Here is an 18,769-nt window from a genome sequence, read left to right as displayed (position 1 = left end):
CTCTTCCTTGAGGGTCAACAATATATGCGCCTTCATGTAATGATTTTACCTCTGGCACCTCCGTAATTAAGTCAAACACCTCAGTAATTCCAAGTGTAACTGCCCAGAGGCTCCTACAGTAACATGTATTCGCTATCTGGGGAAAAAGCTGTATATCTTGAAGAAGGCAAATGAGCTTCCTGGGTGCAAAATGCTTCTCTGAAGTATTTTTGCAGGTTAAGAAGAAACAGAAGCAGCAAAACACAGTTTTACTCCCAGTTCCCTCTCGCTCGCTGACTACAAAGTATTCTTTCCATGCAGCCACATGTCCTACTTGGGTGCATATTTCAGAAATCAGAACCAACAAGGGAACTTACATCCTGCCTCTCATTGCTTTGGCTTTTTGTTCCTCTTCAAGGTTTCTTGGGGGAGTTGAAGGTGTCATTCCTTCATTCAAGCAGCCTGTGGCATCTTTTAAGCTTCCTCGGTAAGATCCTCCTTCAAGGGTCTAAAAAAGCCCCCAAAAAACGATAGAAAAAAATTATTATCCTTGAACTCCAGCATCAGTGTTACCTCCTGTTTCAAGTCAACTCTGCAATCAACAGTGCAGTTTAAAACCCAGAGGAGCCATAATTTCCCATAGGACGTAGTGAGACAGGTTCTGATACAAACCCTCCTCCCCCAAACATAGCATTAAACCAGAAAAGATGTCCTTTTGCCAGAAGGCGTAAAAAGATGTTCCAGTAGCCCCAGGATGAGAAATCTCTTCCAAATTCAAAACAACCTGAAAATATCCCAGTATCACAACCAGACCCAAGGTTAGGCTACATGTGGTCAGTCTTTCTCTGCCAAAGACTGAATAAGAATTCCTAGCAGCAAAGTAAGACACAAAGTGAAACAAACACTTGGGTACATAGTAACATTCCATAATGATTAAAGTTTCCCCCAAATCCCTGGAAAGTAATTGCAGTTGACCCAACAGTACATATGGGAGGGAGAGAAAAAAAAAAACCCGCTGAAAATACATATAACTGGGTTAATGTAATACTTCTAATTTTTTTAGTCCCTCGATGGACTAAAACTATTCTGAGTAAATTTTCTGGGAATGTCCTTCTCAGTTTCCCATGCACCAAAAAGATCTTCTGCCACTTACTCTAATACTGCACCCTCTGAACACAGACTACCATCACGTATGAACATCTCAATCAAAGAGGATGCCAAAACCCTCAGAAATGAGTCACTAGATAAAGTGGCTTGCACAGTTACTGTATTTCAATGTGTTGCTTTGGCCCTCTCCATCCTTCCAATACATGGAAGGAAATAAACCTTTGTACGTGCATCACAAATCTGCTTTAATCCTGATTAATCAAGTGAAACACCCTAAAATCAAGCATTTAGCTAATTTTAGAGGTCCTGAGACATCTAGAAAAAGGAATAGCCTTTACATTAACATTCTGAATCGTCTGGGGGAAAACTTAGGAGAAGCTAATATATGAAACAGGATATTATTCCTCCTCCAATGGACATGGGACCACACATGTAGAGTGTGCAATACTGAAACAGGGTTAATAAAAGCATAGCAGATGAAGGTGGAAAGCAAGGGAACAGAAACAGAGGGAGACTGTAAAGCCCTTCCATAGAGCCATGTTGTTTTCACAGTGCTAAACTTACCAGCTTATTTTTGACCAACTGTTCTATTGCACTGACAAGATCCGCAGCAGTTGGGACATCAGAGGAGCTCTGCCGAGCAGCTAGCAAAGAAGAGGACTGCAAGACACCAGGTTGCAAAGGAAAAGTTAGCAGGATGAGAAGGGGACGGGAAACCAGTGGTCAGTGAAGCAGCTTCTGAGATGGGAGAAAAATGAATGCAGAAGGGGAGCAGGAGGGTTAGAGTCACATGCACAGTCAAATGAGAGAGTTTTGCTGTATCAACAAGCATAGAATTGCCAAGTCTGGCTGCACATCCCTTTGCAGCATTTCCAAGGCCAGGAACCAGGGAATGGCATCAAAGAACTGAAGTTCATTTGCAACCAGCTTACAATACACTGAATGTCTGTTGGCTCCTCCTTCCATGGACATCTATGGTCTTACAGTCTCCAGAAAATTGATCTTCTTACTGCAGATGTAAGAAATTACCCCCTCCCCCATATTGAATAAATGCAATAAGTGAAAGTACGTGTGGAATTACAGGGGATAAAATCATTCTTCCCCAGTTCCTTCCCCAAAGACTAACTGCAACTCCACATGAACTCCTCAGACAACACCCTGCACTGCAACTTCAGCCATCCAAAAATCTGTATCTTTTCTCTTCCCTCTCTGCAATCAGTGTAGAGAAAATGCCCTTGTGTACTTCATCCATCCTAAGTACTCGGTGCACTCTTCAGAGATGCTGACTTATCCTAGTGACATCAATTTCACTGCTATATCTCTGCTTGTTGGTCACAGGTATTCAATTTCAGGTATCTGATCTCATGCAACATTTTTTGACATCTTCACATTCAGACTGATAGCTGCCAGTTGTACAAACCCCCTGACATGCCAAGACATCACTACAGTGATGCCAAAAACCTTCTCATGCCCAGTGAAGCATGGCATCTTTGCATAATACTCAGCTTCAGCTTCAGGTTTGTACTCTACATGGGGTGTCCTCTTAGCCCATGTAGGTCTTTGTCCTAAGAAACCTCAGTCTAAAAAACAGTACAGCTGCAGGAATTGGTATTTATCGGTATTTGTTATCCCACCTGTATGAGTGTTTATTCCAAACTAATAGCACTGACTAAAACTCTAAACCTTTCAGCAATCAGCTTTTGGCAGGCAGACACAGACTAACCATGGCTAATTCTTTAAAAAATCTGCACTAGAATTATGAAAAAGCTGATTCATCTCTCAGCTGCTTGATAAAGGTCTTCTGCAGAGCACCTATTTCAGCAAAGTCATCAGGCAGGTGCCAATGAACAGGAGATCAAATAGTGCTGGGGAGTAAGTGGAAAGGTGATGGCAGGAATTAGGCAGTGGGCCATCTCTTCCAGCAGCCCTTTGGTGAGTGACACAGCCTCAGGACACAGAAAAGGCAAAGGAGGCTAATTTTAACCAGAAGCTTCATGACAGAACAGGAAAGAGAACAGCCTGCCCCTTGTAGTCTCATCTTTCACTCAAATAATACATCTAATCAACAGTTCTAATTACAACAACAACAAAAATTACAGGTAATCAGGCTGGTAATTGAGGAATTAGGCTGGTAATGCAGGAAACACATAGAAATGGAAAAGCTCAGACAGCAGGTTTCACCTTCAATGCAACGGACACGTCTAGGATCAAAAAGGCTGAGAGCAGAGATACTGGACAAACACGACTGTACTGCCTAACATAACCCTTCTTGCTGGAGGAGTCCAACTTTTGGGGGCACTGAGCAGCTGTTGCTCTCACTTATTTTAACTGAAATTGCTCAGTATCTCTGAAAAGTATAGAATGGCAGGATTTTAAAGGGAGCACAGGTGCGTTTGCTGCCTAAAAATCTTTCAGGGTGAAGCAAAACACTTCTGTGATGAACAAAAGAGCCTGGTTTGTGTAGGGCACATTGAAAAGTGGCATTTCAATTCCCTGTTGAGTAATACAAATTTGTAATATGAAGATCTATGATAATTTTTGGTTATGGGCCTCCAAGAGCAGCGAGGCATTATCACTGTTCAAGAAAAGGGTAGACGTGACACTGAGGGACATGGCTTAGTGGACATAGTGGGAATTGGTTGATGGTCGGACTAGATGATCTTAGAGGTCTTTTCCAACCTTAATGATTCTGTGATCTCTGTGATCTGTGATCACTGCTGTCTTGCACATGGGCACCGTGGATGTCCCCTCCTGCTACTGCTTCTTCCCCAACCCACAGGCTGTACAAACGAGCAGTAACAGGACATGCCCAAAATCTAGGACCAAGTAACACAGTTAAAGAGCTTTTGGCTCCAGAATGGCTCAGACATCGCTCACATGGGGCTTTGGTGCCAGGGAGTTAGGGACATAAAGCGAATAGGGGAAGAAAAAGAGAATATAAAAAGGTATCAGATGCATCTTGTTCTATTTCATCCTCTCTTTTAGGACTGAGTGAAGAAATAGGATGCCAAAATGCTCTGTAAAGCTCTGACATCTGGAGAGGAAAACAGTTTAGTTCCACAAGATTGGTGCTGTCAGAAACGTTTTTACAGAATAGTGAAATGACACAGCGTGTTAAAAAACAAAAGTAATGACCACAACAAGAGCAGGGTTTTGCTGTTTTGTCTTGTCTGGCTTTCTTTAAATAACAACCCCCCAAACATGTAGCTAAAAGCCCCAAAGAGAAAGCCAGGAGCTCTTGTGCTGGGCACGAATCCACCAGAGCAGCACTCGTAGTGCTCAGAGGGCAGCAGTCTGCGCCTCCAGCTGCTTCCTTCTGGCCTCGCTGCCACCATCATGTTGTAACATTTCCTGACAGATTAGCAGTGAGCCCCGAGCCCTTTCCTCCACCACTCTGCTATGTGAGTCCCACAGTTGTTTGCTCCAAACTCCTGCCTGAACCGTACCCAAGAACATTCTGGGTTGTTGTGTTGGGGTTGGGTTTTTTTTTGTGTGTGTTTTTTTTCTTTTCTTAACATTTTATTAATCTCCCCTATCCTTGCTTCTTGGCATGCAGTAATTACAATCAGAGGATAGAGATACAGAAGTGTCAGTGCTAAAAACAGATGCCAGCAGGAAAGCAGGAAGCAGCTACATGGGGGGATGGATTTCTGCAAGGGAGATGCCAGCACTGGGAATGGGTAAAGAGCACACGCACAGACAGGACCTGTGCTATCTGAGAAACACTTCCATAACCAAGTTCACAGATTCTCAGCTCAAGTACAAAACAGTAACTGAAGGACTCTGTGAACAACTACACCATCTATGGCAACAAATTCCTGATGTAATGCTCTACAGACCCAAACTAACAGCTGAGAACTATGACGGGCAACATGGCACTCAAAGACCAAGGTCCTCTGCATTCCTGAGAGAAACTTCAGGTCCCTTGGGTGCTTCTACACTAAGTGGAGCTGATACACACATAACCCAGAAATGCTGAATGATAGGACTGGGTGGGATTTCCCACCTGAAAGTTTAAAGCAATTGAGAGCTGAGGTTGTATGGTGAGACAATCACACAGAAAGGTTAGGGTCAGGGTTGTGCAGAGCACAAGTTATCTAGCTCTCGGTAAGTGTGGTATTTTGGATTCAGGCAGACTCCATCCATCACCTGTCCTTTTCCTCAGGCCCAGGCTGCCATGAAATACCACTGCTACTGTGACTGCCAGCCACTGGCAACATGATTCTATGATTCTGTGGTTCTATGACACTTTTAAAACCTATGTGGAGAACATGCACAATCAGCCTGAGAGGAATTTCTAACCCCACACAACGCAAACACACAACACCTGTCATAAAATGAGATAGCAAGGCTAAACTGCTCATCAGGCACTATTTGTAAATATAGAAAGGTATCAGGTTATGATTCACACACAGATGTCTGTTGTAAGCACACACCTAAGCTCAGACACTGGAAGACCTCCGTGAAATGACTATGAGACAGCTACATGAAAAAATGCTTTAAGAAAATGTTTAAGAACAGCAAATTAATATAGTAAGGGAGGTCTTACCATCTCATCTTGGGTTGGATCATTGTCAAAAATCTTCATAGGAGGAGGAAGAGGTGTGTGAGATTCTTCATCTGGCTCATCTTCTCCCCAACCTTTCTTGCTCTTCTAAGAAAAATGAAATAAAATTAGAGGCAAGTAGGGGCTTCTTTTTATCTTTTTAGACATTCGATCCCTACCACCAGGCTTTGAGTCCACTAGTAATACTAAAACTACCTCAGTATGGCGGTGAAGAAAGTTGTAGGTAATACCAAGTATCATAAAAAAGAAGCAATTAAAGATGTATGGTTTTGCCTGTTAATCCTTGTGCACTGCTTTTTTCAGAAAATATAGGTACTGTGTGAGATAAGAGCTAAGGCAGTTACATCTGTCAGCATGCTGACAGAAAAACATTTTCTAATTTAAATGAGAACTCAATGTACAGTTTTCAAAATGTGTTTCTCTATTTGCTTGCAGTTCGTAACCTCTCCATTTTCTGTCTGTGATTCCACATTCACTTTATCAGAAAAGAGCCATTCTAGCAAAGAACATGCCTGCAGAGAAACTGCAGCTACAAATACGCAGCTGGTTTAACAGAAATGTGGCTATTTCTCTGAGTGTTCTCTTTCAGTAAGGAATTACACTGCCATAGCAGGAGAAAGGTGATATGAACCTCAGCAAGGAGTGATAACAGCTGCTCAGAAATAGCTTCATTTCTGTCCTTGGCAGATTTCCAGCAGGCTATTAAAAAAAATCTCGTCAAATGATAACAATAAATGCAGACTCTGAAATGTTCCCTGTGTATTACATTGTTCTTTGGAAGACAGTGCTGTATGCAGCACAGCTTTAATCCATTTAATTTTTCATACAATTCGCTGCTTCTTGTAGACCCTAAGCGAGCTACATTCGCTTAAGCATGAATCACCCACCACCATCAGAGATTCTTTCCTGCAACAGACACCAACACCCACCTCATCTGCGCTGTCTCCTTGAGGAGTGGTTTCATCTCCAGTCTTTGGTGAGCCGAGGTCAAAACTCTTCCTGCCATCTCGCACCTTCTTTTGCTTCTTGATGTTGCTCTCGGCCTTCCCACTATTCAACCGGCGCACGGGGCTCGTCAGCCATTTCTTCAGTGTGTTGGTCGAGCGCTTGGGGCCGGGAGAGCTCTGGATGGAGTTGAGGGATGGCTGGGGCTGTAAGTTGGCCACTGAATCGGACTTGCCCCCATTTTCATTGGAAGAGACCGAATATGCCTCTGCAAGAAAACAGTGCACGTGACGGATTAAAACAGCCCCTCTCCTGTTTCCTAGCTCACATCAAACACTTGGCATTCCTCAACATGAAAACACAAGATGCTTCAATGGAAAATTTTGTGACCTCTGAACATTGTGTAATCTTCGTTGCATGCCAGAGAGGAATATGCCATGCAACATGCATCTTTTACAATCTTACACACTTTACCACACATCTGTCCTTACGAAAGGTCACAGGCAGCACAGTTACCCAGTTTTTGATGAGAGCCTGAATTTCATGTTCAGTGCTGAATTTCTCAGCTTCTTCTCACAGATTTCATTGTGAATTGCCAGGAAGAAGCTAGGCATGAAGAGCAGATTACTACAAGAGACCCAAGAGCCACCAATACTTTGTCAGGTCATGATGCCACAAATGTTTCTCAGTCTTAGCCAGACCCAATAACATTACTGTTGGTTTGACTGCATATTAACTTTTGAAGGTTATTTGAAGCACCTTGAAATTATCTGCTTTGTCCCTGAAAGTAATTTGTTAGAAGACTTCAAACCTACACTAGAACTATGAAATTGAAATGAACAATTACAGAAGATGACAAATTGTTCAAAGGAACCAAAGGAAACACCCAAGTTGATACAAGGCAGGCTTTAAACCAAAGATTTTCATTATGTCCTATGCAGGAGACTCTTCTGAACCATATCCAACTGTGATTATCAGTACACGTGTTCAGGTCCGCACCTTGGAAATGGGACAACCTCCCTCACCCCCCGAAGCAAAGACCAAAAATGTGCCAATATCAATAAGTCTTTAGAAACAAAGCAAACAAGTTGCTGGAACATTTCTCAATTGCCCTTTAAGAACAAGTGTCCTGCTCTCACCTTCCTGAAACTGTGGCAAAAGCAACTCCCTCCCCAGGAGCAACCGGGGACCATGACGTTTTATTTCATTCAGCTCAAGAAGAAATCACTATTCATTTATTTTTACAGAATTCAGAAATTGTCACACTCCCATAAAGTATGTCTCATATTGTACATCAGAAAGCAGTCATCTAACATTACTGCACATTTTTAGATGCTTATCTCTGAGTCTCCTAACCAACCCAGAAGAAAACAAAAACATGAGTTACAGCACACGAATGCAGCCTGGTGCATGCAGTCACTTTCAGTCCAACAACAAACACCACTGCGGATATTGGGTAATGCACATGCTGAGGGAGAGCTGCCCTCCCAGAGAACAGTTGCCTATTCTGATTTAGAAGCCAGCAGAAATGGCAGCCTACCTTGTAAAGTGCAGTTCCGAGACATCACAACTAGACAGCCTCAGTCAGAGGTCAAACCAATGATTTATTACGTATCTGGCATCAAAAATCATGTACTTAGAACATGTGGAAATAACTGTAACCAAGTAGAATAAGTCAAAGTCCATTTCCCTGAGAGCAGAAAATACACTCGTCTGTTTTCTGACAACGGGAGGAGCTGGAGTGAGTGTGCCTGGGAATATGGCAGATCCCAGGAAGAGCTGCTCAGATCTTTCTGGTCCACTGCTTTCAGACATTCCTCCATCAGGGCAAAGCAGGAGTCTTATCTCAGAAAGGCCTGCTTTCAGCCAGCTCCTGCTGATATTCTGTGAATGTGTAATAGCGTTAAATGAACGAGCGCAAGATAATATTTGTCTGTGGGCAGCTTATCTTCCATTCAATGGGCTTCAGATAGCCTCCTGGGGTGGGCTCCACGTGATGCTCAGGCAGTTTTTCAGCACACCTTGCATCAGCACAATTCAGGCTCTCAAGATGGTGATTTTGAGCACTTGGGCAGCTCATAGAGTGTGTGCACCTTCACCCTGCTCTCCATGCCCCCAGCCAGAAAGTCCTACTGCAATGGGAGCTGTGCTGCAGGCATGGGAGGAGAAGTGCTGAAAGAGTTCAGGTAGGAGGTGGAGTCACTGTCCCTGGAGGTGTTCAAGAAATGTTGAGATCTGGCACTGAGGGACACAGTTAGTGGGCAGGGTGGGATGGGTTGATGGTTGAACTAGATGGCCTTAGAGGTCTGTTCCAAGCGCAATGATTTTCTGATCCTTTTGTTCACCTCTCTGCATGCTGTCACTTTCAGGGATGTAATCTGGGGAAGGCACGTGTAACACAGACTTTGTGGGGGAGAGGGCTTAGGCAAGAGGTGGAGTGAAAACGTGGACAAACTATCTTCCATGTCTTTGTTAATTAATGTACAGAGAGGCTTTTACTACATCCTGGAAGTAGCATAGCCCAAACTACAACTTTGATCCAAAGGCACCTTGTCAATTTACCTATTAGTAATGGAAGGGAGCTGATAGGAGGTGAAATGGAGTCTGATCCAACCCCACCAGCCCAAGGACTGTCAGGAACTCTCCACTGCCACCCAAGGAAAGGCAGTAGCGAGGCAGAAACACTCAAAGTCCCACAGCTGGCCAACAGACTACCATCACCAATTGTAGGAATTTTGTCTGAAGTTTAACCTACAGCCAGTAATGATCTCCAAACTGATCGCCAAGCTTCCAGACCAGCAAGTGAAGAATACTGCCAGCCCAAAAGTTTCAAGAAGCTTTGGGTAGTGAGGAGTGTTACACAGTGCAACAATCCTACTTGAAGTAGGCTTGTGACTTTCCTGCTCAAGGTCATGGCAATGGTAATGGAAAAGGCTATTTACCAGGAATGGCCTATTTTCCATACCCCTAGGACTAGGCACATGACCCTAGCAGATATCATGTCTCCTTCACTCTCCCTGCCTGCTGCATGTCCCAGCTCACCACTGTTTTGGATCAGGGAGGGAGACCTGGGCTTGGTTGGCCATGCAGCAGTACAAGGCTGGACATGGAGACTGCCCTAGCCTTGTTTTCTTTCTGGACATGAGTGTGCTCTCTAGCTGGAGGACAGGCAGGGAAACAGAATGGAAAGGACATATGTCTGCTACCCAGACACCATGAGAACCTCCAGCGTTGGGTGGCTCTGCTCAGTACCCAACACTTGTACAAAGCACTCCCACCTCATTGTCTTATTCCCCACCATGAACAAATATGTGCTGTCCAAAAACACACACCTACAATCCATACACAATATTCATAATCTTTTCCCCCCCCCCGCCCCCCAAAAGGAATTGCCAATACGGCCATATTCTTAAATGAGTCACACTTGCTATTTGCCATCCCTGCTGAGAATGACTTTTTTACTCATAATACAGGTCAACCTGACACAGTCACAAAAGCAAGAGTGGAGCTGAAGAAAGAGCAGAGCTTGCTTAACGACAGACAGAGAAATGAAACACATGAAATCTGCCAGGAAAGACTTTTGGGATGACCTCCAAAACCCTGCTTGTGTGAGCTGCACTGCTTCTGTGACACATACTGCTACAAACACATTTATCATGGCACGTGGTAGGAGGTGGAGATCCAAACACGGAGTGGATCAAGCAGAACACATTACTGTGTTCTTCTTGCAAAGCACTAGCACATATGCGCTCTGCAAAGTGTACTGTGAGAGCTGCCTGGAAGCAGACTGTGCTCAAGAAGAGCCAGTGAGCACTTTGAGTGCGACACAGCGGCTCATGGTGCAGTAATTCAGGCACCCACAGAAACAAGTGGCTGAAGGCACACCGCAGCAGCTCTGCAGGCACTGCGGGGCTGGCAGCGAGCTGCACTGCGTGGTCATCGTGTCACTGTAGGCCTGTCTAAAAAAAGATCTCTGGTGAAGCGGGACGGGTGCGTGGAGGTCAGCAGATCAGTGTGGCTAGATGGACTTCCTGGCCAACCCAGTCATTCAGCGAGGAGAAATGACAGTTTCCAAAACACCCCTAAGCGAATCTCCAAGAAACTTCTGGCAATATGACTGTGGCAGATACACAGCCAGTGCAAAGAGTTTTAACATTCAGAGCTTTCACACCGCCAGAGTCATGAAATGCTTGCTGTTGTTGCTGCAGTGAACAGACGGCTACAAAAGCACAGCTCTTTTACTTGGAAAATGGAAGGTTCCAGCTCTGTGCAATGCTGGGTGAAAGGAAAAACAAAAACCTCACAGATGTCTTCTAGCGGTATGGCTGTATTCCCACTTGAGCCAGTAGGAATTGCTGTTGGAACTGAACACCAAGACGTTTTATTTTTACCTCCCCATTCCCCACAGCACACAGGGGAGCAGAGGTTTGACCAGGATAACACAGCATTGGATCCATCTGCAGAACCCGAGTCTGTAACAGGAAGTGGGAAAGGCTTCTCTTTTTGATCTATACTAACCGTAGACTGTTTATGATAGGAGGCAAGTATGCTTTGATAACCAGACGTTAATACAGAACAGGGCTATGAAGATGCATAACTATGCCAGGACACACTCCTGCTTGAGCTAAGAAGAGGTGAATCATTACATGGGACCAGAGGGTGTAGGCACGGCTCCAATTCTCACCCCTGAAAAACAGCCTGAGAGAAAAGGATTTTTTCACAGAAGCCAGAGAAGACGAGCCAGAGTGAGACCTCGGTAATTCTGTTAGCATGTGCATGTAAATCAATTTTTTTTTTTTTCCCATAAAAATAATTCCACTCATGAATGAAAGCCAATAATGACAATCTGACCAATGAGCACATAAATTAACACCGCTCTGCTCAGCAGAGCCCATTTCCCATATTCAGTGATTGCTGTAAAATAACATTTATGACAAAGACAGAATTGAATCAGATGTCGATGAAAGACTGACTCGGTCCTTTCTCAAGCTACAGCTTCCTGAAGGACAGGAATCTCTGAAGCAGAAAATCCTGGAAAGAGGGAGGTACCCAGACTTCCCCTGTGCACAAGCACATCCCCTATGTTAGTATTATGCACTAAACAAACAAGGATCATCCAAGCCACCAAAATTCACCCCTCCCCCTCCCCCCCAGCCCTGTCCAAGAGCAGCTCTTGCATCCAAAAGGCTGTAGGCTCCAGGTCACATCTCAAGGCCCCACGAAGCTTTATGAGCTCCCTGGGGCTCTACCACCTCCTGTTTGCTCCAGCACTAAAGGGGTAAAGCTCTACTCAGCAAAGAGATGGCCGAAAGAGCAATAAGCAGTTTCTTTGGTCTCTTCTGTGCTTTTGTATTCAATGTCCAAAACATGCTCAGAGAAACATTTTTATTGGCACAAGTCAGGGTTACAAAACCTTGTGGCTTAGGCAGATGACAGGACAGATCCCAGTTTTAGCATTAGAGCCTATTCTGCATGTAAAATCTGGCATGGATTTGCTAAAACATAGGGAGGTTGCAATATCTGGATAATTCAAAGTCACTTTGCAGCTATTCCTCAAGTGAAAATGCTAAACACTGCTTCATGACAAATGTAAATAATGAACCTGACAAGTTTTAATGTCAGCAGATAAACTGCCTTCTCAGGCACCGCGTCTGTACCAGGTCCCAAGTGAACATGAGGAAATTTTCAGTGCCTGCATTGGACACACATAAAGGACAACTGGCATGGAAAGCCCTTTAGATTAGAAGTGCATTTAACTTGTGCAATGAAATTGCAAAACTCTCCTGAAGTCCTCCTTGGCTCCCACCTGTGCCCTGTCCTGCTTGCATCTGAGATGCTAGCAAGGAAGAAACAAGGGGATCCAGCACAGGACCCTGCTTAACCCATAGGGCAAAGATACCTTGAAATGCTGCTATCAAAATCTTAACGCAAATTTCACTCCAAGTTCAAATGTTCTCCCTGTCTTTATAACCGCCTGGAAATGAGCAGACTTGGGAAGCTTCGGCAAAGTCTTCTGTTTGTATCTCAGAACATCACTTGAAGCTTCACTTTGGAAGTAATGCCCAAAAGCACAAATCAATCTGGCAGGACTCTCACAATTCCATTTATGTGGATAAAACGACTTCAGTCCAAATTTAAAGAGAGATACGGAGTTAAATATTTCATGCAAATGTTTCTAGTCCAACAGAGAAAGAAACCTACATTGCTAAAAGCAGACGTACTTGACAAACTTTCCAGTCACTGTAATGTGAGAACTCAAATTTTGACTTTTGGGATCACTGCCAGACATGCAAACGAGACTAACTTCCAAAATTAACTGGAAAAAATAAATTAATCACACAACATTCAGAACGCAACTGTTTCTTTATTCCATAGCTAATATTTCTTGGAAATGGGCAAGAAGAGCCGTTTGACAAAGATGATGTTCTGCAGAATTCCCCGTAGTCTTGCTGTGATGAAAAAAGGATGTTCCTGGGAGGATCGCAGTAACAAAGCTTCCCAGTTGTTGCTTCCAGGCAGGAGATGAAGCAGAGGACAGCAGGCACTCACCTAGCTGGGGTGCTGGTTTCTCCCAGCAATCAAGGAGCCGTGCTTGCTCCTGCCCGAGGGCGATGCAGAGCAGGATGCCCCCCTGCAGGAGCCTCTTTCTTCTCATTAACTACAGAGGGAGCCCAAGTAAATTACACCCTTGACTAAATTTAGTTATTGTGAATCCCCTTCCCACATTTGAGTATGCTTCATACCAGGCCGATCTCACAGCAGGAAATGATTAGCTGAAGTTAAGCATCTGACAATTCCCTTTAATGAGCAATAACTCATGGCAGGCCGCCATTAGCTCCAGTTGAATAGTTTTTATTTTTAGCTGGTGTTGCTCAGATGAGGCTTTCATCCAGCATGTGCTGGGAAAGCTGACATCCCAAAGTAGTCTCCAGGTCTTGGTTGTGCCAGCCGGAGCGTCAGGGCTCAAGAGCGCCGGTTCCCGGAGGTCAGAGAAAAGTCACCGCAGTTCTGGGAAAGTTTCAAAGGGTGAGAGAAAGCCCAAAGCCTGGAGAAGCAGCACAGAGGCGCACGGTCTCAAGAGACCTTGCAAGAGAAGTTCCTGAAACCCTGAGAGCGTGCAGAATGAGGGAGCCGGGCCGCTGGGAGAGAAGCTGCACAAGGGTAAGGCACAGTGCTAGAGCTCTCCGCGTGGAAACACGACTTCTTTGCTGTCCAAGAGTGCTGGTAAGAAGAACAGCCACAGCAGTCACTCCCGCCACAGTTATGGTTTCATATGGGCGTAAAGCTATTGCCAGAGGCAGCTTTAGGGAAGGCACGGGGAGAAGAGGAAAAGGGGTTCTCAGATGGATACAGGGCAGGATCTTGCTTCCTGTGGATGAGCCTTTAACCCAGGAGCTGCAGCAAGTGAGTGCAGGACATGTCCTTGACCTCTGAAGAGGCTCTCAGGAAAGTGTGCAGCTTGACCTGGCAGCACTCAATTGGCAGACACGCCTGTGGTCCTCCTCATCAGGTGTCCCAACCCAAAATACGTATCCATATAACAGCTTACAGCTGTGATGAGCATCCATGATGGGAGGTTTCTTTCCATTTATGGGCCTTTCCATAGGACCCCTCATGTAAGCCGCTCTGAGCTCACAATAAGAATAACAAGAGGACATCACACACAGAGTGAATCCACTCATCTATCAGGGAGATGCTCCTAGCCAGCTCCTGTCCCCAAATACCAACAGATAGATGCGCTACTGACCAACCTTGAGCCCTTCAAGGGACTCTCATTACCTCCCCAGGCATAGCAAAGCCCTTTTAGAATATACTTTTACTGAATGAAGGAGTGTAGAAAAGCTCAGAAAAAGAGCCATTGCTCCACACAATAGTTTGAGGACAAACATAGTAGGTCTGCGTGTTCAATTTAATTCACCCATTCTCTTGGCTGGGGCTTGAACCCAGCACTCATCCTGATCCAGCCCAGCAACACATCTGCAGGGAACACACATAGGAACAGTCTTCTGGCAATACCTCACAGCTGAGTGAGTGGATGGAGGCACGCATCTCACTTTAGTAAAGAAAGGGAATAAAAAGTCAAGAGTAACAAGATCCAGAAAGGGCATGCTTTTTTTTTTTTTTTTTTTTTTTTTTTTTTGAACAAACCAACATTTATTTCAATTTAGTCAAACAGCTTGTTGAAGCACTACTAAGTTCTTCTACTTTACATTCTGTATTTACACTGTCCTCGTTCTGTGACAAAAATAACATCATCTCAAACCCTGAAGTTTCCAGAGTAAGTGTCACTAGCAACAAAATGAACAGGACTCCAAACACAAAGCAAAATCCTCCTTGATATATTTTGACAGGAGACTTATGCACATTTTAAAAAAATAAAAATAAAAAAAGTTTTAACCCTGAACCTTTAAAGAGACCTGTGTGGGATGATGAGGGGGAAAATGTCATGATTAAAGCTGAACAAGAACAGCATTTGCTGGCCTTTGCAAGTACACTGTTACTTTTAGCATAAGGAACTGTGAGATGCTTTGACACCCACACAGAAGCAGACTTCTAAACTTTGATCTAAGCAATGTTGCTCTGCTGAGAGTTCTAAGGGTACCAGAGAAGGTGAACGCTGCCTTTTATCCTAGTGGTGGGCACAAAAACAAAATTTATTGCACGTGGTTTCCAAGCAGCTGTTAATACAACACAAGCCTTATTCTTCTGTAAAGCGTCAGGGGTCAGCTCCATTCAGCAGCTTCCAAACTGAGCAACTGTAAGAAGGTTTCCACATTTAATGAAGTCATTTCTCAGTTGAATGACATCACTGGACTAGATGATCTTAAAGGTCTTTTCTAACCTTAATGACTCTGTGACTGCTAAGGATAGCTCTGCTTTACGCTCGAAGCCAGCAGCATCTATGCAAGCTGAACCACTGCTGAACTTTGTGAGAGAGAGGAGGACATCTGAATGTCTTATTTGTATCTCCCTGCCTCAAAGGAAACCATAGCTATGTTCCCAAACAATTCCTAATGGAAACAATTGAACAGCATCTGTGACAAAATAAATTGGAATTGGAAAACAAAAAGCAAGAACAGAACCCAAAGCTTTTGGGGGTAGGAAGTAAAACTGCATATTGAGAAAGAAGGAATTGGTCATTAAACTTTCCAGGCACACATAGGGCTCAGAAAGCACAGAAAACGAGCAGAAAAAAAACAAACACAACAGTGTGCATCTTAGCGTCAGCTTCTTTTGCCAAATGCAGTAGCTTCCAACATTCAGCAGCTGTCTCTTGCTTTCTAGTGGTGTGGAGTTCTCTTTGGTACTTGGAGGCTGTCAGGAGCTCCGGGCAAAGAGAAAGTCTTTGTCCATTTACCAACCAATTCCAAAGGCGCTGATCTTGAACAACTTTACTAAGCAAGAATGATACAGATGTCTAGGAAAGGGGGCTTTTCTCTTAGTAAAGTTGTGGTAGGTGCAGTGGAAACCCAAGGCAATCTACATGCTTGTCAAATTGTGCCTAGGTAAGAACAGAGTCCTCCATGAACGTCTCTCATTTGTTCCCTCTTAAATTATTCAGGCTCTGACAGCCCCTGAAAAGAAAAGAATGGAACAAGGATAAGTCGCGAGTGGTGCAGGCAAGAGCGGACACCACGAAACCACCAAGAACAACGAGGTTGGGGTGCTGGACAACAGACACACGGCAGCCTCAGCCTCCATGGCTGCTGCCCAAAGCAGCTTCCTGCACACCCTTTTCCTCCAGAAATACCAGCGGGAAAAACAAGCTCACAGCAAAGGTACTGGTTGGGATGGATTGAGAAAAGTAATGAATGAAGTAAATGCAAACAGCGGTTGGGAAATAAAACACACAGATAAGAATTGCTGGTGCTTGCGATGCTTGGCTCTTTGAACACAGCACAGGAAAACTGCTAAGCAGCTCGGAGACTTTTAAGTGCACACTCAAGACTGTCAGACTTTGGGAAGCTTTGGATCACTCAGCTTAAGCAGGAATGGAGAACATCGCTTGCTGCCCCACGTAACAGCCCATGCGATCTGCATCCAGGTTGCCTGCAGGGCAGGGAGCAGGACTGGAAGGAACCTTCCCCACAGCACCAGTCAGTGCATTTATCATCTACCAGTGCTGAAATCACTGCTACGCTGCATCTGTAGGAGATACGCGATGGGAAATCGAGCTCTCAGAGACATCTGCTGCTCAGGGCAGGAGGGCTCTGCAGCACTCTGCTGAGCTCTCCGAGGCTGTGCCTTGACCCAGCTACCAGCATCCCCAGTACAGCTGCTCCTGAGGAACTCTGTAATTCAGGTTTCCGGAGGGCCAAAAGGAACATCCTATGGTTTCCCAGCACTTGCATCATTGCTCCTTACCAATAAGCTCTGCATGGGAAAAAAAACCCTTAAGTCCAGCTCAGCAGAGAGCTGCACTGCAACAGCATCAATTGGCTTCCCACTGCATTAGTGTGTAATCACAAGTAGCTGCAAAACTGTTCTATCAAGCAAGAGAGATTATCATTACAAACTCTTTCTTCAAAGCTACATCACTGTTGCTGAGCAGTGACTTCCTTCAAAACAGCCACATCCTTCAAAACAACTAGGAAAAAGAAATACTTTTATTTGAACACAACAGTGAGAGTAGGCTGGTTGAGCAGCAGAGGCTGACTCCGAAAACACTTTGTCGAGTGGGGTAATCATTGAATGCAACACACAATGCCCCACCACAGGCATCCTCCCACCCGATAGGTCTTTATCTCCAGGACAAGTGAGCACAATGAACATTCAGGAAACATTAGTCTTCAGGTGTCTGCCTGCAGCTTGCTGTGCTCAAGTCCCTACTCAGAGACACACTGCCAGTTCAGATGTTACAGCACTGCTGCCAGCAGCTCCAGCCCTCTCCACACAGCCCGGGATGCTCAGTCTGAGTGAGCTCAGTGACACTGAGACACAGACAGGGAAGATGCTGCTGTCTGCTCAGCACCTGGCAGAGCTGTGCTCTGCTGTCACAGAACTGAAGTCACTGCTGGAACACTCATAGTGCTTGCCTCCTTCCTGCCTACAGCTATGATTTTCCTTCTGCTGCCCTCCTAAGGATCCTTGTTGATTAATACTTATTCTGTTTCCTAAAGAAATCTATTCAGCCTTCACATACTACAACTGAGAGCAATGTTTGAGCATCATGTTGGTCCTCAGGGTTCAAACTACAGAAAGTATAATGAATAGCAGTCTGGAGGCACTTAAATGGTATTAGCTGTGAATCATCTTTTTACACTGTACCACTCAGATACATTTGGATCTAAAAGACATTTGCATTTCTAATTAAAACAGATTACCATTAGTAATGAAAGAATGTCTTAAATCAGAATCCTTAGGCCATAAAAGCTAATTGCACGATGCTAAAACTGGATTCAAAAATATACATATTATACCCCCTGCAGGATTAATTAGGCAACACGTCTTCAAAAGAGTTCTCGAAAGTGTATTTATTCAGCATGTGGTTAAATTATATGGGGTTGTGCAACCCCTCCCATAGTCTGCCTTGGAGCCAGGGCCACAGTCTGCAGGGTGCTCAGTGTGGGCAGGGGCTGCAGCAGAACCCAGTGCAAAGGGACACATGTTGGGCTCTGTACCAGGCTCATCTGCAGACCTGGCTCCCAGGCTTCAGCCCTTAATGCAGCCTGGAATATAATGCTGTATGGCTCCAAGACTTCGGAGGTGTCGAGCTGCACCAAGGCCAATGCTGGCTGCAGCACAGTGAGCCATCAAGTGCAATGGGGTGCAACAGGGGCAGTCAAGTAGTAACTACCAAGTCCTTATGGGACAACATGCAAAATGGGAGATGTATTTGCTGTTTTCCAAAAGTACCAAGGCATCAGAGTTCCCATACAGTGGAAGAGCATCTGTAGGAACTGGGAACTGCTGGAAGGTAAGGGAGTGAGAAACCAGAGCTGCATAGGACTTTCTGCAATGCGATATTATGCACATCGCATTAGAGAAAAAGCCAATGACATACATGCAAACTGAAGCATATTTAATGGCTCTCTCCCCATCAAAGAGAAGCTGTTCTACTATTAGGAGCTGTAATCCAGTTTTCAGGTTCCATTTCTCGTGTCATTAGGACTCCATCAGTGACATTTTCATATTTCATCCTATCTGCAAGGAGCCCAGGTGACATGTGCA

At 44.6% G+C, this 18,769-nt stretch overlaps 1 protein-coding gene across 9 annotated transcripts in view; it reads right to left on the bottom strand.

The window, feature by feature from the left end:
- KALRN (kalirin RhoGEF kinase) overlaps window positions 1-18,769 on the bottom strand; it is a 447,237-nt gene that overhangs the window by 39,236 nt on the left and 389,232 nt on the right. For 6 of the 9 annotated variants that reach the window (XM_042827272.1, XM_042827275.1, XM_042827274.1 and 3 more), the window contains 3 exons: window positions 6,583-6,866; window positions 5,636-5,740; window positions 357-487 (listed from right to left, as the gene is read on the bottom strand). In XM_042827272.1, the coding sequence (XP_042683206.1) occupies window positions 357-487; window positions 5,636-5,740; window positions 6,583-6,866 (520 nt within the window). Of the gene's footprint in view, window positions 1-356; window positions 488-1,650; window positions 1,747-5,635; window positions 5,741-6,582; window positions 6,867-12,473; window positions 16,174-18,769 lie in introns of those variants that run through there. The other 3 variants (XM_042827280.1, XM_042827273.1, XM_042827277.1) reach the window with 3 other exon arrangements.

This window comes from Centrocercus urophasianus, unplaced genomic scaffold, assembly GCF_019232065.1.
Source record: "Centrocercus urophasianus isolate 14NV4802_14NV808 unplaced genomic scaffold, USGS_Curo_1.0 seq_28, whole genome shotgun sequence".
In the NCBI taxonomy this organism is placed as follows: domain Eukaryota; kingdom Metazoa; phylum Chordata; class Aves; order Galliformes; family Phasianidae; genus Centrocercus; species Centrocercus urophasianus.
Note: the sequence above shows the minus strand (reverse complement) of the source record. Positions and strands in the feature narration are given on the sequence as shown.